Below are 14,970 nucleotides of genomic sequence, written 5' to 3'. Positions count from 1 at the left end.
TGACTTAATTCAACTAAAGCCTTGATGCTAGAATAAATTATTTTAACAACCTGTCCCTCTGTTTGTCTTTTTCTTGCTTGGATAATAAATCTACTCCTGGAAGCAGTACGCGGTACTAGGCCTGTACCTCTGCCTCTTGTCCTGCTGTCATCAGAATCCATTTTTTGGCCTGGGCAGCCTACAAGTCTTTGTGTCTCTGGGTGCATTCAGCGCTCAGAGCAAAAGTCTTCTGAGCTGAATCTGTGCCAACGACAGGTCTACATGTAATGAATAGGGTCTGCCTTTGCCTTTGGAAGCTACAGATTTTCCTTCTAGACTTTTAGTTCCTATCTCTCCTGGCACCTATATTCTGTGCCTACACCCACCCCAGCTCCAATACATACCGGTCCTTCCTGCATCCCTTTTCCTTTCCCAGCCACTTTCAGAAGAGTGTCAGCCTGGATCTACCACATAGAAGGTTCTTGGACCACTGACTACCTTGGATGTTACTTCTACTTGGACAAGTTCTACAGGAATGCCCATGCGGTTTCAGGACTCCACTAGGGGAACAGGAAAGAGGTTTTGGGGGTTAAGTTTGTGGCACACAGTGAAAGGGTCCCACTAAGATACATGCTCCAAATTGATAAAAATTAGAAAGTCTGCCAATACCAAGTTTCGGTAAGAATGTGTGTGGAGCGTTCACACCCTGCTGGAGGCAACATGAACTCGTACTACCACGTGGGAGAACAGCCTGGCAATACAGTCGCCCCTTGGTCTCTGCAGGCGATGAGTTCCAGGACTCCCCACAGATACCAGAATCCACTCAAGTCCTCTATATAGAATGGTGTAGGATTTGCATAAAACCTGAAGACATCCTCCTGTATACTTTAAATCATCTCTAGACTACCTATGATACCTAATACAATGTAAATGTTATGTAAATAGTTGCTGGCATATAGCAAATTCAAGTTGTGCTTTTTGGTGCTTTCTGGAACTTGGGGGGGAATATTTTCGATACCCCCCAAATTTCTGTGGTTGAACCAAATTGTAGGCATGCATCTATTTCAAGAGCCTGGGACATACACCCACACATATACAAAGGCACATGTGTACACAGTCACATCCAAGTAATTATAAACGTTGAATTCCATGTGAACTCAAATTGGTTGAATCCACAGATGAGAAAACATGTGGATGTGCAAGGTCAGCTGTATCCCCTAAAGTTGCCGATAAGCATAACTAATAGCCCAGTAGTTCCATTCCTACTTACATATCACAGAGAAATGTATGCACGTATGGGATGTGCATATAGAGGGATGCCCCTGCGGTTACTATGAATTACAAAACTAAAAATAACCCCCATATCCGCCATCAGTGGAACAGATCAATAAATTGTGGTATAATCTCACACTAGAATACTACACAGGAATAAAAATGAATGAACTACAAGCCAAAAAATGACATAGGTGAGTATTAAAAACATTAAGTTGAGTGGAAGAAGCCCAACGTGCACACACATAGACACACACTTCTGTAGGATTCTACATATTTAAAGTTCAAAAACAGACAAAACTGTTGTATTTAGGAATGCATCCTTAGGTGATGAAACTGCAAAGAAAAGCAAGAGGTGATTAACATAAAGCCAGGATAGAGGTTCCCTTCAGGGGGGGATGTGAGTGGGAGAAGACATGTGGGGGGCTTTTGGGGTGTTCCTTGAGCTGGGTGCTGGTTACATGGGTATTTGCTTTATGATAACTTGCTAAGCTGTACATTCATTGTTTATGCACTTTTCTATACATGTGTTATTTTTCACAATTTAAAACAGAAGCTCAACCAAAATCACTCCACCAACAAGAGCTTCCAGAGCTGATTTTACCAAGGGGTGAGATTCTCAACAGTTCAGATTCCATTTCTTTCTCCTTTCTTCCTCTTTCATCTACAAATGGAGTTTCCATTCTTACATCCTCCTACATAGCTGAGGTGAATGTATACACATGTGCGTGCCTACTTCTTCTGCCAAGTACTGATCTTACTCTGGGCAAAATGTCCCTCCAATTTGACCCTTTTGTCTGGTCTGACCTCCATAGAGCTCTCTTTGGGATTCAAGAATATTCAAAGACCAGGAGCAGAGTTTCACTCCCATTTCTCCTGCAGAGCCAGGCTGGAGAAGGAGTGTTTTTTCCATTTACCCAACATTCTGCCTTTTCACTGCATGCAGACTGCAGACAGAGTCAGCCAGCAAGAGCCAGGAGATGAGTGGCTGGACTTGAAGCTGAGAGACAGTGCTCTGGTCTGGTCTGTGGGCCCAGGGCCCAGACCCATCTGTATCTGTTGTCACACCAAAGCACCCTGTCATCTTGGGGTGCCTGTGTGGGGAAACTTTCACTGGATGGGACCTTCTCTAAATTAACTTTAATCCTATTTAACAGGATTTATGGGGTATGGCCATGGTTCTGCCTAGAAATTCCTTTGGAAGACCTATTGCTGTAAGTTCCGGTTAGGAAAAACTGATGCTCCCAGGGCAGCCAGCAATGATTTGAAGAAACTTATGAGGTTGATTAGAAAGGGCTCTGAGGAACCAGGAACCAGAAGGCCTGAGCTCCAGCCTATACTTCACTAGCACTGTGACTGAAGGAAAGTCATCTCATTTCCTTTGGTCTCATATCCTGTCCAGCTCACAGGAACTAATAAGCGAAATGTATATGGGATGCTTTAAAACCACAAATGCTATACAAATATAAGGGATGATTATTATTATTATTCTAAAGGTCCAGTTTTTGCTACTAATCATTCCACAGTTTTGAAAAAGAGGTAGCTCTCATCGATATAACTAAGGTTGGTTTGGGCAAAAACCCAGTGACTGTATGACTGCACAGAAGATACATCCTGCTGGGTAGTGGCACTGCACCAAATTCATCCACACTCCTTCCCTTTGCCAGCAGGGAGGGCTCAGCTGCTAGACAAGGCTGGAAACATTATAGGCCTTGAACAAAGCTCAGCCCACTGGCCTTCTCAGAGGCTGAGTGCCTGACCTTGGCCTCGTGAACACTGTGTTCTACCCCCAGAGCTATCTTTCCCAGGCTGTGTTCTCCAGACAGAATGAAAAACATGTGGCTGCCAAGGTCAGGTAAAGGCAGAAGAGGTGGCTGTCACCCCTGTTCCTGTAGAAAATCAATCTTTTTTTTTTTTTAAAGGGGCATTGCACATTTGGATGGTTCTAGGGGCCAAGAGAAAGACAGGCACTTTCCAACTTTGAAGGTCCAATGGGATCTTGGTTTAATTCCTTTTGAACCCATCTGAAAGAATCAGAAGGTGGTTTTAAATAGCAGAAAGAATCCCAAGCCCACGTGAAGTCCATTGGTAGTAGGATGGTGTTGACCATTCCAAATCCCATCATTCCAGCTGTCAACATCAGGAAAGGAGAGACTCGAGATGCCAAGTGGCCTGATTCTCTTAGGGAGCCCCTCCAGGAAGACTGGGGTGATAAGAGTGGACTGCCATGATCCCGTTGGCCACCTTGATCTGCCTACAAGCTTGGGCTCCAATTTCCTGACCCCACTCATTAGACCTCGTAACTGACATGACTGTGGACCTACCAACCCTCCCAGAGCAAATGGCCATGTTCAGAAAACACTTCATCCCAGCACCGGGGGAGAAGGATCTGGTGTTCACTTTCTGGGAACATTTTTAGGAGTGTAGGGAGTGTGCTGAAATCAATCCTTGAAACCACAGCGTTTCATCAGCCTTGTCCCAGTTCTCTTGGCATAGCAACAGAGGGACAGTTGCCCGCACTCACTCCTTGGTCATAACCTGAGTGCTTTGTTTTATTTAGCATTTCAAAGTGTTTCCAAAATGAGCAGCTCAACTTTTATCTCCTCAGCAATCGTACAAAGTAGGTAGGGGACCTTTCCCACTTCACAGATGGAGAAAGCGAGATATGGCTGCTTGGTAGTGGCAAACAAAGAGTAATTCACTCTGTCTTGACTCCTAGTACAGTGAGTTCCCTTTCTGCCACACTAAAGATCCTTACTTTTTTCTCATCCTACCTACTAATCACCCATCAGGGAACCTCAGCTCCTCCATGAGAGACCCACAAAAGCCCACTTTTTCAGGAGGAATATATTAATATGCTTATTAAATTTACTTTTTTTTTTTTTTTTTTGGCGGTACGCAGGCCTCTCACTGCTGTGGCCTCTCCCCTTGCGGAGCACAGGCTCCAGATGCGCAGGCTCAGTGGCCATGGCTCAGGGGCCCAGCCGCTCCGCGGCATGTGGGATCTTCCCGGACCGGGGCACGAACCCGTGTCCCCTGCATCGGCAGGCAGACTCTCAACCACTGCGCCACCAGGGAAGCCCTAAATTTACCTCTTATATTAACATTCTAACATAGAGAACAAACGTATGGACACCAAGGGGGAAGGGGAGTGGGTGGGATGAATTGGGAGACGGGGATTGACATATATACACTATTGATACTATGTATAATGTAGGTAACTAATGAGAACCTACTGTATGGCACAGGGAACTCTACTCAATGCTCTGTGGTGACCTAAATGGGAAGGAAATCCAAAAAAGAGGGGATGTATGTATACGTATAGCTGATTCACTTTGCTGTACAGTAGGAACTAACACAACATTGTAAAGCAACCATACTCCAATAAAAAATGTTTAAAAAAATTCTAAAAATTAAATAGTTTTCTACTTGAAGCAGCGGCTCTTTGATTCACTGTTTCAAGTATCCATTCCAGAACTGGATGCCAGTCGAAGAAACATCCATAAGCTTCTTACCAATCAGGCTGAATGATGATCATTCTTTTTCTGATAACTAAATGACTTCTTATTTATATGTTAAAGCATTACAGCAACAAAACAATGTCAACATGATTGTTTATAATGACTTTTATCTCCCATCATCATATCACACACCAGCTGAAAACCATAGCTCCAGCTATGCATCTCTCTAGAACTCAGTCATACAAATGAGGTATCTCTGTCTATGAACATTAAATTACTAGTCTATTCTTCCTGTGGGTGATCAGCCTGAATGTTTTGCAATAAGGAATATTATTTATTAGTAATCATTTTTATGTCTTCTTTCTCTAAAATGGATTTGAGATGGATTACCCCCCCAACACACACACACAGAGGCATGCACCAAAACAATTTTTTAAAAGAGAAATTAACAAACATATACCCAGAAGAGACATGACTCCATCTTACAACTGGAAGTAAGATGCTTATTGCACTTTTACATTTTATTTAACTCTGAGTTCCCTGGACGTCAAGGGGAAAATAGATATACATTGGTTATATGGTTCTTATATATGAAAAATGAAGGTATTTACATTTATATTTCACTATTTCTCTTTGTCACCAACAATTTGGCATGATTTTGCATGAGTGTTTTATGTTTTGTGTATATTTTTTTCTTTCCAAAGAATAATGGGTTAAACACAGCCAGGGTACATGCTTTCTGAAGAAAAGTGTATGGTAAGTTTGATGCACTTTGGGGCCTGATTAAGAGAAAGATATGGAAACCCAGACTCTTCCTTACCTCCTCTAGTTTGTCCACTCTCCCCACCAGTTTGGTGGTAACCGAATGCAGTTTCAGGAGATCCAGGCCATAGAAAGCTCCTTCCAGCATGTCTATGATGGTGGAGAGCTATGAAACAAAGGCAGGCGTTAGTCCAAGGCTGGGGCAGACAGGTCCAGAGGGAGACGTTTCCTTTTAGATCTCCATGTTGGAGGCTGGACAGGGAAGCCACTAGCCAGAAGTTGAGAGGTGGCCCTCAGAAACCAGCACTTGTGTGGGTGGGCACATAAGCAGACCCAATGGTGTAGGTGTACTCTGTCTATTGGAATACGCGGGTAAGAAAATGGGAGAATCCTACAAGAACAAGTCAACTGAGGTCTGGACAGCTTCGCCAAACTGTTTATACTTCTTTTACTAAGTCCATCAGTTGCATGCATGTCTGTCTTTCATACTAGACTGTGAGCTCCTTGGAAGTAGTGCTATGTCATCTTCATCTTTGATTACCCATGATACCTAGTACAGTACTTGGCCCACAACAAGTGATCTGAAACACTCACATGCATTGTCTGCTGAAGTCCCTGGAAGGCACCAACAAGCTTTTCCTTAGCACTAAAAGCAAAACTGCCCCTGGGGTAAAAGAGACCCAGTGGCCCATCTTTGAGGCGGCAAGTTGTCACAGGGTACCCAGCTCTCTCAGTTTTTTCAACACTGTCCTTCCTGCCAGTACAGAGCCACTGGGAGGAAGGTGGCTGAGGCGCTGGTGACATCCAGGGTATGCAAAGTGCAGGTTAAGGAAGCAGATGAGAGATGCTCAAACTGAGCCTCCCTGCCAAGGACCATCCCTGAAGAGTTTGTTGGACACTATTGTGCAATCTCTGCTCCTCCAATAACAGCTTTTCTATTAGATGAAGAATTCAACGTATGAAATGCTCATGTTTAGAAGATCTCCTTCCTCCCCCTCAGAGGAAGACAGCTGAATCCTGGGTAAAGGCCAAGGAAGGGTAGCTGATTAATATGTACCGCGATGATTTTCTGATTCTTAAAATTTTGCGTACTGTTGTTTCAGAATCCCCCAAGAATCCAGTCCTATAACTGGGTAACTGTGCCTTTGGTTCAGAGATTGTTTCATGGCAGAGCTGTAGTTCTGAGTGATGTGGCTGAATCCTGGGACGCTCATTTTATTGGTAGACCCTACTCTGCTTAAAGGAATATCAATGATGACCAGTTACCGAGTGCGTACCAGCTGCCGGCACAGCGGTAGCACTTTACATGGTCATTCATTAATGGAACTAGTGTCTATTGGGCCTCAACTATATGTCAGGTATTGTGCCAAGTACTCAAAAGCTGTCATCTCATCGAGTCTCAAAACAACCCCCAAAGGTAGACGTTATTCTTCCTACTTTTTAACTCAAGGAGGCTGAGGTCAGATCAGGTGAGTAACTTGAGTAGCATCACGCAGCAAGCAGTAGCAGAGCACTGATTTGAACCCAAGTCTGACTCCAAGCCGAGCTCGTCCCACGACCCCACGCTGCAGATGGAGAGGGGAGGACAGGATCAGATGAAGCCCTCAGCTGACCCACTGGGCTGCCCCAGGTAGGGCCTGAGCTTCCCCATCCTGTGGACCAGAATTACAGGACTGAAGTTTGATGACTGGACCTAGAGCAGGCCCCAGGCCTTCTTCTTCTCTGGGTCACCCAGCCCTTGCAATGAGCACTAAAGGCTCACTTCTCTCTCTGTGTCTGGTGTGTCTTTGGGGTGCCTCCTGTGCTGACAGCAAATCGTGGCAGTAACTCTCCTGGAGAAGAATGCTGAGTTCTTTTGGCCGGCTGGGTCTGGCAGCTGCTCCCAGGCCCAGCCTCCTTGGCTCCGTAAGAGAGGCGGGCACACTTTGCTCTAGGCATCTCCCTCAGACGTTAGAGTTGCAAATGACCAGTTTGTCAGATCATCAGCTTTGGGTCCACACGCAACACTCTCAGGCCAGGGTCTGACCTCCTTTAAAGGCTAAAACAGGGCCCACTTACTCAAAGGCCTACAATCCCCAGCAACAGCCTTGCCAGACTCATGGGTCCCTAAGGCACCCTCTCACCCAGGCATCAACCCACACCAGGTCCTACCTTCAAGTCCCGGCTGTCTGCCTCCCGAAGCTTCTGGAGCCTGAAGTCTCCCTCACAGGGATTGAGGGCGGATGGCGGTGCAACACAGGCACACTTGCAGGATGAGCCTGAGGTGATGGTTTCCACAGTGTAGAAGTCTTCCTTCCTGGAGGTCCCCTTGTTGACCCTTTGGCAGGCGTCTCGGCCCAGGGGTCGCACTACACACTTGCACTGACAGTCCGAGCCCTCAGACACGGCCTTAACTTTGTCATAGTCTCCGAGCAACTAGACAAAGAGAGAGAGAACAGGTTGAGGGTGTGCAAACACAGGCATCACTTAGGGTCCTGAAGAAGGCTCTCCGTTCACTTTGTCAGATGTCCTGCTAGCCAGAGACCTCAGACAGCTCTGATGTGGAGTTGAAAAGGTCATCGCAACACAATTTGCTGACTCTAGCACTTCCTGGGAGGCACTCAGAGTTCAGCTCTCTTTGTTTATCTTGGAAAGCTGTGCATTTCTCAGGGGGCCTTAGCCTTTCATCATTTAAAGGAAAAAAACAAATGAGCCCTATCATCCTTCCGGTAGTCCTTGCCTTAGCTAGAATCCAGATTTAGATTTAAAAAGGAAAAGAGAAGGGATTGATGGAGGGATTGGAAAACTGACATTCCAATTTCAAGACTACTGGCTTCTGTCCTCCTTCATTCATTCACCATTTATTGAGTGCCACCTTGGAACTGAGCTAGGTGCTGTGAGAGGTAAAGCAACGGGCCAGACACAGAGACTGCTCTCAAGGAGCTTACAGCGTAGGAGATATATAAATAACAGTCACACCAATTAGGGAGTGTTAAGGCCCCCTGAAGTGGGAGTGCAACGGGAGCTCAAACAGAGGCCCACAGAGAGTGTCTCTAGCCGGGCACCAGGGAAGACTTCTTGGAGGAAATGGCATCTGATCTGGTCTCAAAGGATGGGTTAGATTTGGAGAAAAGAAACTGGGAGGAGAGAGACAGATCCAAACGTCAGTAAGGTTTACTCAGCCCAAGGGTTCATATGGATCCTAGAATAGCTTCTGCACCCAAACCCCAAGACAAAGCCAGGAGACCGAACTGGCAGCACTTGGCGGCTTCTACAGTGCTAAACATCTCCTTCTGAGTGCTTGCCCCCGCCGGCCTCCCCAGGCAGGAAAACACATAACAGCAGGCTTTCGGGAACCACGATCCTAGGCACTTGCTGGGGAAAAGCCTCCTCCCCAGCTCCTCTCCAAGACATCCTACATCCCTGAAGTTAGGGCTCCCTTTGTGGGCACAGAGAAGGGTTCCCTTCATTTGACTAATGACCCTGTCAGGCAAGCTTTGAGCTTGTTGGAGTGGATATGTTCCTGGGATGCTGTCGGAGGGGGGAAGAAGTCTCGTTATGTTTTTTTTTTACAAGGGTTGGGTTTCTGCTAATACTAATATTTGTTTTAGGACTGTTGTCAAATGCAGAATGGATCAGTGGAAGAAGGAGCTGTGTAGTTCAGGGTGACTTAACTGGCCGGTCTTTATGTGCTGATAGTAAATCGTAGCTGTCTGCTCTCTGAGACTCTGCCTAGATTCCTACATATCCCTGCTCTGAGAGCTTGGGTGGATTCCTTCCTATCAGGAGGCTCCGGTTTCAGGAAGGCTTTTGTTGATGGTCCTCCAGAGCCCCAGTGTGAAGGATTTATATGTCTTTTCGATTTGGGGGTCAGTGTGAGGTTATGGGTGAGTACAGGGCATGTATTAGCATAATTATTAAAGGAAGGGTGAGGAGACTAGTGCTTGATAAATGCCAAGTGTTTCTACAGAAAGGAGCCAAGGACCCCAGTCCCAAGGCTTAGTGGAGGTACGGCAGCACTATAGGAACCCTTTCTCAGCCATCCCCCATCCTTAGGATTATGACGACACCCACCACACAATCATCATGCAGGCTCTGGAAAGCATGAAATAAACACTCTAGAGAGAACTGTCTTTTACAGTCACGAGAACTGGGTTGGGACAACCGTGAGATTGTCAGAAGACCTGGCTCTACCCATCTCTGGGGGCCTTTACTCTTCTAAGCCTTATGGTCCTTAACTATAGAATGGGAATAAGGATTGTGCGGGGATTGAGTCAAATAAACCAAGTGAAAGTACTTCATAAAAGGATATGTTACAGATCCTGTCCCTATCAGCTGTCACTCCCTCCCCTCCCCACTAGCGTCTGCCAGACCTGAGTGGATCTGCATTTCCATCTTACCTTCTCAATATGGGGGGGACTTATCATCAGTCCCTCTGTTTGGGGGTCATCTCATATTCCTCACACTTGTTGCTGTTCTGTTTTCTCCCTGGGTGTCTCACTCCGAGCAATGAAATATCTCCCCATGGGTTACGCCATCTGCCTCCTGTCCAGCATGCCCGCCTGTTTTCACATTCCAATTCTGACAACCAGCCACACAGACAAGAGATGGCCATACTTTCTACACCCCTTCAACCAAAAGGTTTTGATTTTTTTCTTCTTCTTCTCAGGGAGTTGTGTGGTGTCTTCCCTTCCTTCTCCTCTCCTTTCTCCTGATTCTGTAACTTTGAAAGACCCTATGATTTTGAGAGGAGGACCCATGTCCCTTTGCTTAAGAAAATATTCTGATAAAGGAAAAGTGCCCTCCCCTTTGGTAATGGAGGGAGAAAGGCTGCTTCCGAACGCTTCAGCAAGGACCATCTTAAGGCTCCTGCCACTACCCAGGGCAAGAGGGGGGAGCATGGGACTCGCAGCCTACCTGAGATAAAACGTTCTCCTGGTTGTCCGCTTCGTTTTGCAGAGTCTCGTCCTCCGTGGGCACCACCGTCTGCACATCTGGGGGGTCGGTCGTCCCAGTCGGGGGAGTGCTGTACCCCCAGCCCAGAGCCATAACCAGAGCGAAGCAGAGAGCTAGCCGCAAAGACTTGGCCATGAGGCACGCGACAAGAGGGAGCTCGGCCCCTTTGGAGAATGGCTGGGGTCCGGTGGGGTGGAGGGGGTTGTCTCGGCAAGGACTAAGGCGAGAGGGTGTCTGGCTGGAGCCCGAGAGAGTGTCTGGCTGGAGCCCGAGAGGCTCACAGCGCCTTCCAAAGCTGGGTGCGGCTGAGCGGGGCGGGAAGATGCTCCCTAGAGACCCTGGTCATCTCCTTCCCAACGCGATCAGCCCCGACCGTGCGGCCCCGGTAGAGAGCGGGGCGCAGGATAGGAGGAGGTGACGGGGAAGGTGGAGGTGGTAAGGCTCGCCGAGCGCGCCGTCCTCTGGAGAGGGCTCAGGTGGAAGGAAGGGGTCCTGGCAGAGGCGGGCGGGGCGGGGCGCGCGGGGGCGGGCGGCTGGGAGCCTGGGGGCGCAAGGGGACCCGGTGGGGGTGTGGGGCGGGCAGCTGCGAGGGCTGCTGGGCGACTGCGCCGCGGAGCGCTGGCGCGGAGGGAGGGCGGAGCCTCTATTGTGCCGGGCAGCGGGGATGCAGCAAGTTACGGCGCGGAGGAGGAGGACCGGGTAGCGTCCGGGGCTCCGGCGGAGGGGTTCCTGGCCGACCCCGCCACCCCCCGACCTCAGCTGCTGCGCACGCCCTCCGCGGGGGGCTGACGTCGCCCCTTTCCTTCATCTGACCGCAAATGATAAAGGGAGAGAAATCACCCCGAGCGGGATCCCTGAAATTTGGAGATCTCTTGTGCCCATTCTCGCGGAGAGGAGCGAGTTTCCTCTGGGATGGGAGGTAGGCAGCGAGAACTCTCTCCAAGCACGAGCAAGTATGGATGGATCCTCAGCATCCTCCTTTTATTGCATCTGGAGGAGAGATGGAACATTTACTGTTGGACGTTTCTTTTCCCTGACTTGACTTTGGGAAAGATATTTGGCAGCTTTGAACTTAGCGCCATCGGTAGTTTGCTTGCCTGCGGCAGCTTTAGAACCTGGTAATACCTCCAACCAGAGGATAGCTTTTTTTTTTTAAACATCTTTATTGGATTATAATTGCTTTACAATGGTGTGTTAGTTTCTGCTTTGTAACAAAGTGAATCAGCTATACATATACATATAACCCCATTACTCCTCCCTCTTGCGTCTCCCTCCCACCCTCCCTATCCCACCCCTCTAGGTGGTCACAAAGCTCCAAGCTGATCTTCCTGTGCTATGCAGCTGCTTCCCACTAGCTATCTATTTTACATTTGGTAGTGTATATATGTCCATGCCACTCTCTCACTTCGTCCCAGCTTACCCTTCCTCCTCCCTGTGTCCTCAAGTGCATTCTCTACGTCTGCGTCTTTATTCCTGTCCTGCTCCTAGGTTCTTCAGAACCTTTTTTTTTTTTCTAAAGATTCCATATATATGTGTTAGCATACAGTATTTGTTTTTTTCTTTCCGACTTACTTCACTGTATGACAGACTCTAGGTCCATCCACCTCACTACAAATAGCTCAATTTCGTTTCTTTTTATGGCTGAGTAATATTCCATTGTATGTATGTGCCACATCTTCTTTATCCATTCATCTGTCAATGGACAGTTAGGTTGCTTCCATGTCCTGGCTATTGTAAATAGAGCTGCAATGAACATTGTGGTACATGACTCTATTTGAATTATGGTTTTCTCAGGGTATATGCCCAGTAGTGGGATTGCTGGGTCTTTTGGTAGTTCTAGTTTTAGTTTTTAAACGAACCTCCAGGGTTTCCCTGGTGGCGCAGTGGTTGAGAGTCCACCTGCCAATGCAGGGGACACGGGTTCGTGCCCTGGTCCGGGAAGATCCCACGTGCCGCGGAGCGGCTGGGCCCGTGAGCCATGGCGGCTGAGCCTGCGCGTCCGGAGCCTGTGCTCCGCAACGGGAGAGGCCACAACAGTGAGAGGCCCGCGTACCAGAAAAAAAAAAAAAAAAAAGGAACCTCCATATTGTTCTCCATAGTGGCGGTATCAATTTACATTCCCACCAACAGTGCAAGAGGGTTCCCTTTTCTTCACACCCTCTCCAGCATTTATTGTTTCTAGATTTTTTGATGATGGCCATTCTGACTGGTGTGAGGTGATACCTCATTGTAGTTTTGATTTGCATTTCTCTAATGATTAGTGATGTTGAGCATCCTTTCATGTGTTTGTTGGCAACCTGTATATCTTCTTTGGAGAAATGTCTATTTAGGTCCTCTGCCCATTTTTGGATTGGGTTGTTTGTTTTTTTGTTATTGAGCTGCATAAGCTGCTTGTAAATTTTGAGGATTAATCCTTTGTCAGTTGCTTCATTTGCAAATATTTTCTCCCATTCTGACGGTTGTCTTTTGGTCTTGTTTATGGTTTCCTCTGCTGTGCAAAAGCTTTGAAGTTTCATTAGGTCCCACTTGTTTATTTTTGTTTTTATTTCCATTTTTCTAGGAGGTGGGTCAAAAAGGATCTTGCTGTGATTTATGTCATAGAGTGTTCTGCCTATGTTTTCCTCTAAGCGTTTGATAGTGTCTGGCCTTACAGTTAGGTCTTTAATCCATTTTGAGTTTATTTATCCTATTTGAGTGTTCTAATCTCATTCTTTCACATGTAACTGTCCAGTTTTCCCAGTACCACTTATTGAAGAGTCTGTCTTTTCTCCATTGCATATTCTTGCCTCCTTTATAAAAAATAAGATGACCATATGTGCGTGGGTTTATCTCTGGGCTTTCTATCCTGTTCCATTGATCTATATTTCTGTTTTTGTGCCAGTACCATACTGTCTTGATTACTGTAGCTTTGTAGTATAGTCTGAAGTCCGGGAGCCTGATTCCTCCAGCTCCGTTTTTCTTTCTCAAGGTTGCTTTGGTTACTCGGGGTCTTTTGTGTTTCCATACAAATTGTGAAATTTTTTTGTTCTATTTCTGTGAAAAATGCCATTGGTAGTTTGATAGGGATTGCATTGAATCTGGAGATTGCTTTGGATAGTAGAGTCATTTTCACAATGTTGATTCTTCCAATCCAAGAACATGGTATATCTCTCCATCTGTTTGTGTCATCTTTAATTTCTTTCATCAGTGTCTTATAGTTTTCTGCATACAGGTCTTTTAACGCCTTATGTAGGTTTATTCCTAGGTATTTTTTCTTTTTGTTGCAGTGGTAAATGGGAGTGTTTCCTTAATTTCACTTTTAGATTTTTCATCATTACTGTATAGGAATGCAAGAGATTTCTGTGCATTTATTTTTTAATCCTGCTACTTTACCAAATTCATTGATTAGCTCTAGTCGTTTTCTGGTAGCATCTTTAGGATTCTCTATGTATAGTATCATGTCATCTGCAAACAGTGACAGCTTTACTTCTTTTCCGATTTGGATGCCTTTTATTTCTTTTTCTTCCCTGATTGCTGTGGCTAAAACTTCCAAAACTATGTTGAATAAGAGTGGTGAAAGTGGACAACCTTGTGTTGTTCCTGATCTTACAGGAAATGGTTTCAGTTTTTCACCATTGAGAATGATGTTGGCTGTGGGTTTGTCATATATGGCCTTTATTATGTTGGGGAAAGTTCCCTCTATGCCTACTTTTTGGATGGTTTTTTATCATAAATGGGTGTTGAATTTTTTCAAAAGCGTTTTCTGCATCTATTGAGTTGATCACATGGTTTTTCTCCGTCAATTTGTTACTATGATTTATCACATTGATTGATTTGTGTATATTGAAGAATCCTTGCATTCCTGGGATAAACCCCACTTGATCATGGTGTATGATCCGTTTAATGTGCTGTTGGATTCTGTTTGCTAGTATTTTGTTGAGGATTTTTACATCTATGTTCATCAGTGATATTGGCCTGTCTTTTTCTTCCTTTGTGACATCTTTGTCTGATTTTGGTGTCATGGTGATGGTGGCCTCGTAGAATGAGTTTGGAAGTGTTTGAGACGGAGAGGTGTTAGCTCTTCTCTAAATGTGTGAAAGAATTCTCCTGTGAAGCCATCTGGTCCTGGGCTTTTGTTTGTTGGAAGATTTTTAATCACAGTCTCACTTTCAGTGCTTGTGATTGGTCTGTTTATAGTTTCTATTTCTTCCTGGTTCAGTCTCGAAAGATTGTGCTTTTCTAAGAATTTTTCCATTCTTCCAGGTTGTCCATTTTATTGGCATATAGTGGCAGGTGGATTCTTAACCACTGCACCACCAGGGAAGTCCCCCACTTTCTTCACCTTTTTTTTTTTTTTTAATTATTTTATTTATTTATTTTGGCTGCATTGGGTCTTCATTGCTGCACGCGGGCTTTCTCTAGTTGCAGCGAGCGCAGGCTACTCTTCATTGCGGTGCACAGTCTTCTCATTGCGGTGGCCTCCCTTTGTTGCGGAGCATGGGCTCTAGGCACGTGGGCTTCAGTAGTTGTGGCATGCAGGCTCAGTAGTTGTGGCACACAGGCTTAGTTGCTCTGTGGCATG

At 46.1% G+C, this 14,970-nt stretch overlaps 1 protein-coding gene across 1 annotated transcript in view; it reads right to left on the bottom strand.

Annotated features, from left to right (window-relative positions):
* OLFML2B (olfactomedin like 2B) overlaps positions 1–10,911 on the bottom strand; it is a 42,199-nt gene extending 31,288 nt beyond the window's left edge. The window contains exons 1-3 of the mRNA XM_022565552.2: positions 10,371–10,911; positions 7,626–7,889; positions 5,533–5,640 (exon numbers count right to left, since the gene is read on the bottom strand). Coding sequence (XP_022421260.2) covers positions 5,533–5,640; positions 7,626–7,889; positions 10,371–10,544 — 546 coding nt within the window. The 5' untranslated portion in view covers positions 10,545–10,911. The remainder of the gene's footprint in view (positions 1–5,532; positions 5,641–7,625; positions 7,890–10,370) is intronic.
* Between the last annotated feature and the right edge of the window lie 4,059 nt (positions 10,912–14,970).

Source organism: Delphinapterus leucas, chromosome 1 (genome assembly GCF_059928025.1).
Source record: "Delphinapterus leucas isolate spDelLeu-1000000601 "Yukka" chromosome 1, BTC_Dleu_Yukka2, whole genome shotgun sequence".
NCBI lineage: Eukaryota > Metazoa > Chordata > Mammalia > Artiodactyla > Monodontidae > Delphinapterus > Delphinapterus leucas.
This window is presented reverse-complemented; position numbering and strand designations above follow the sequence as displayed.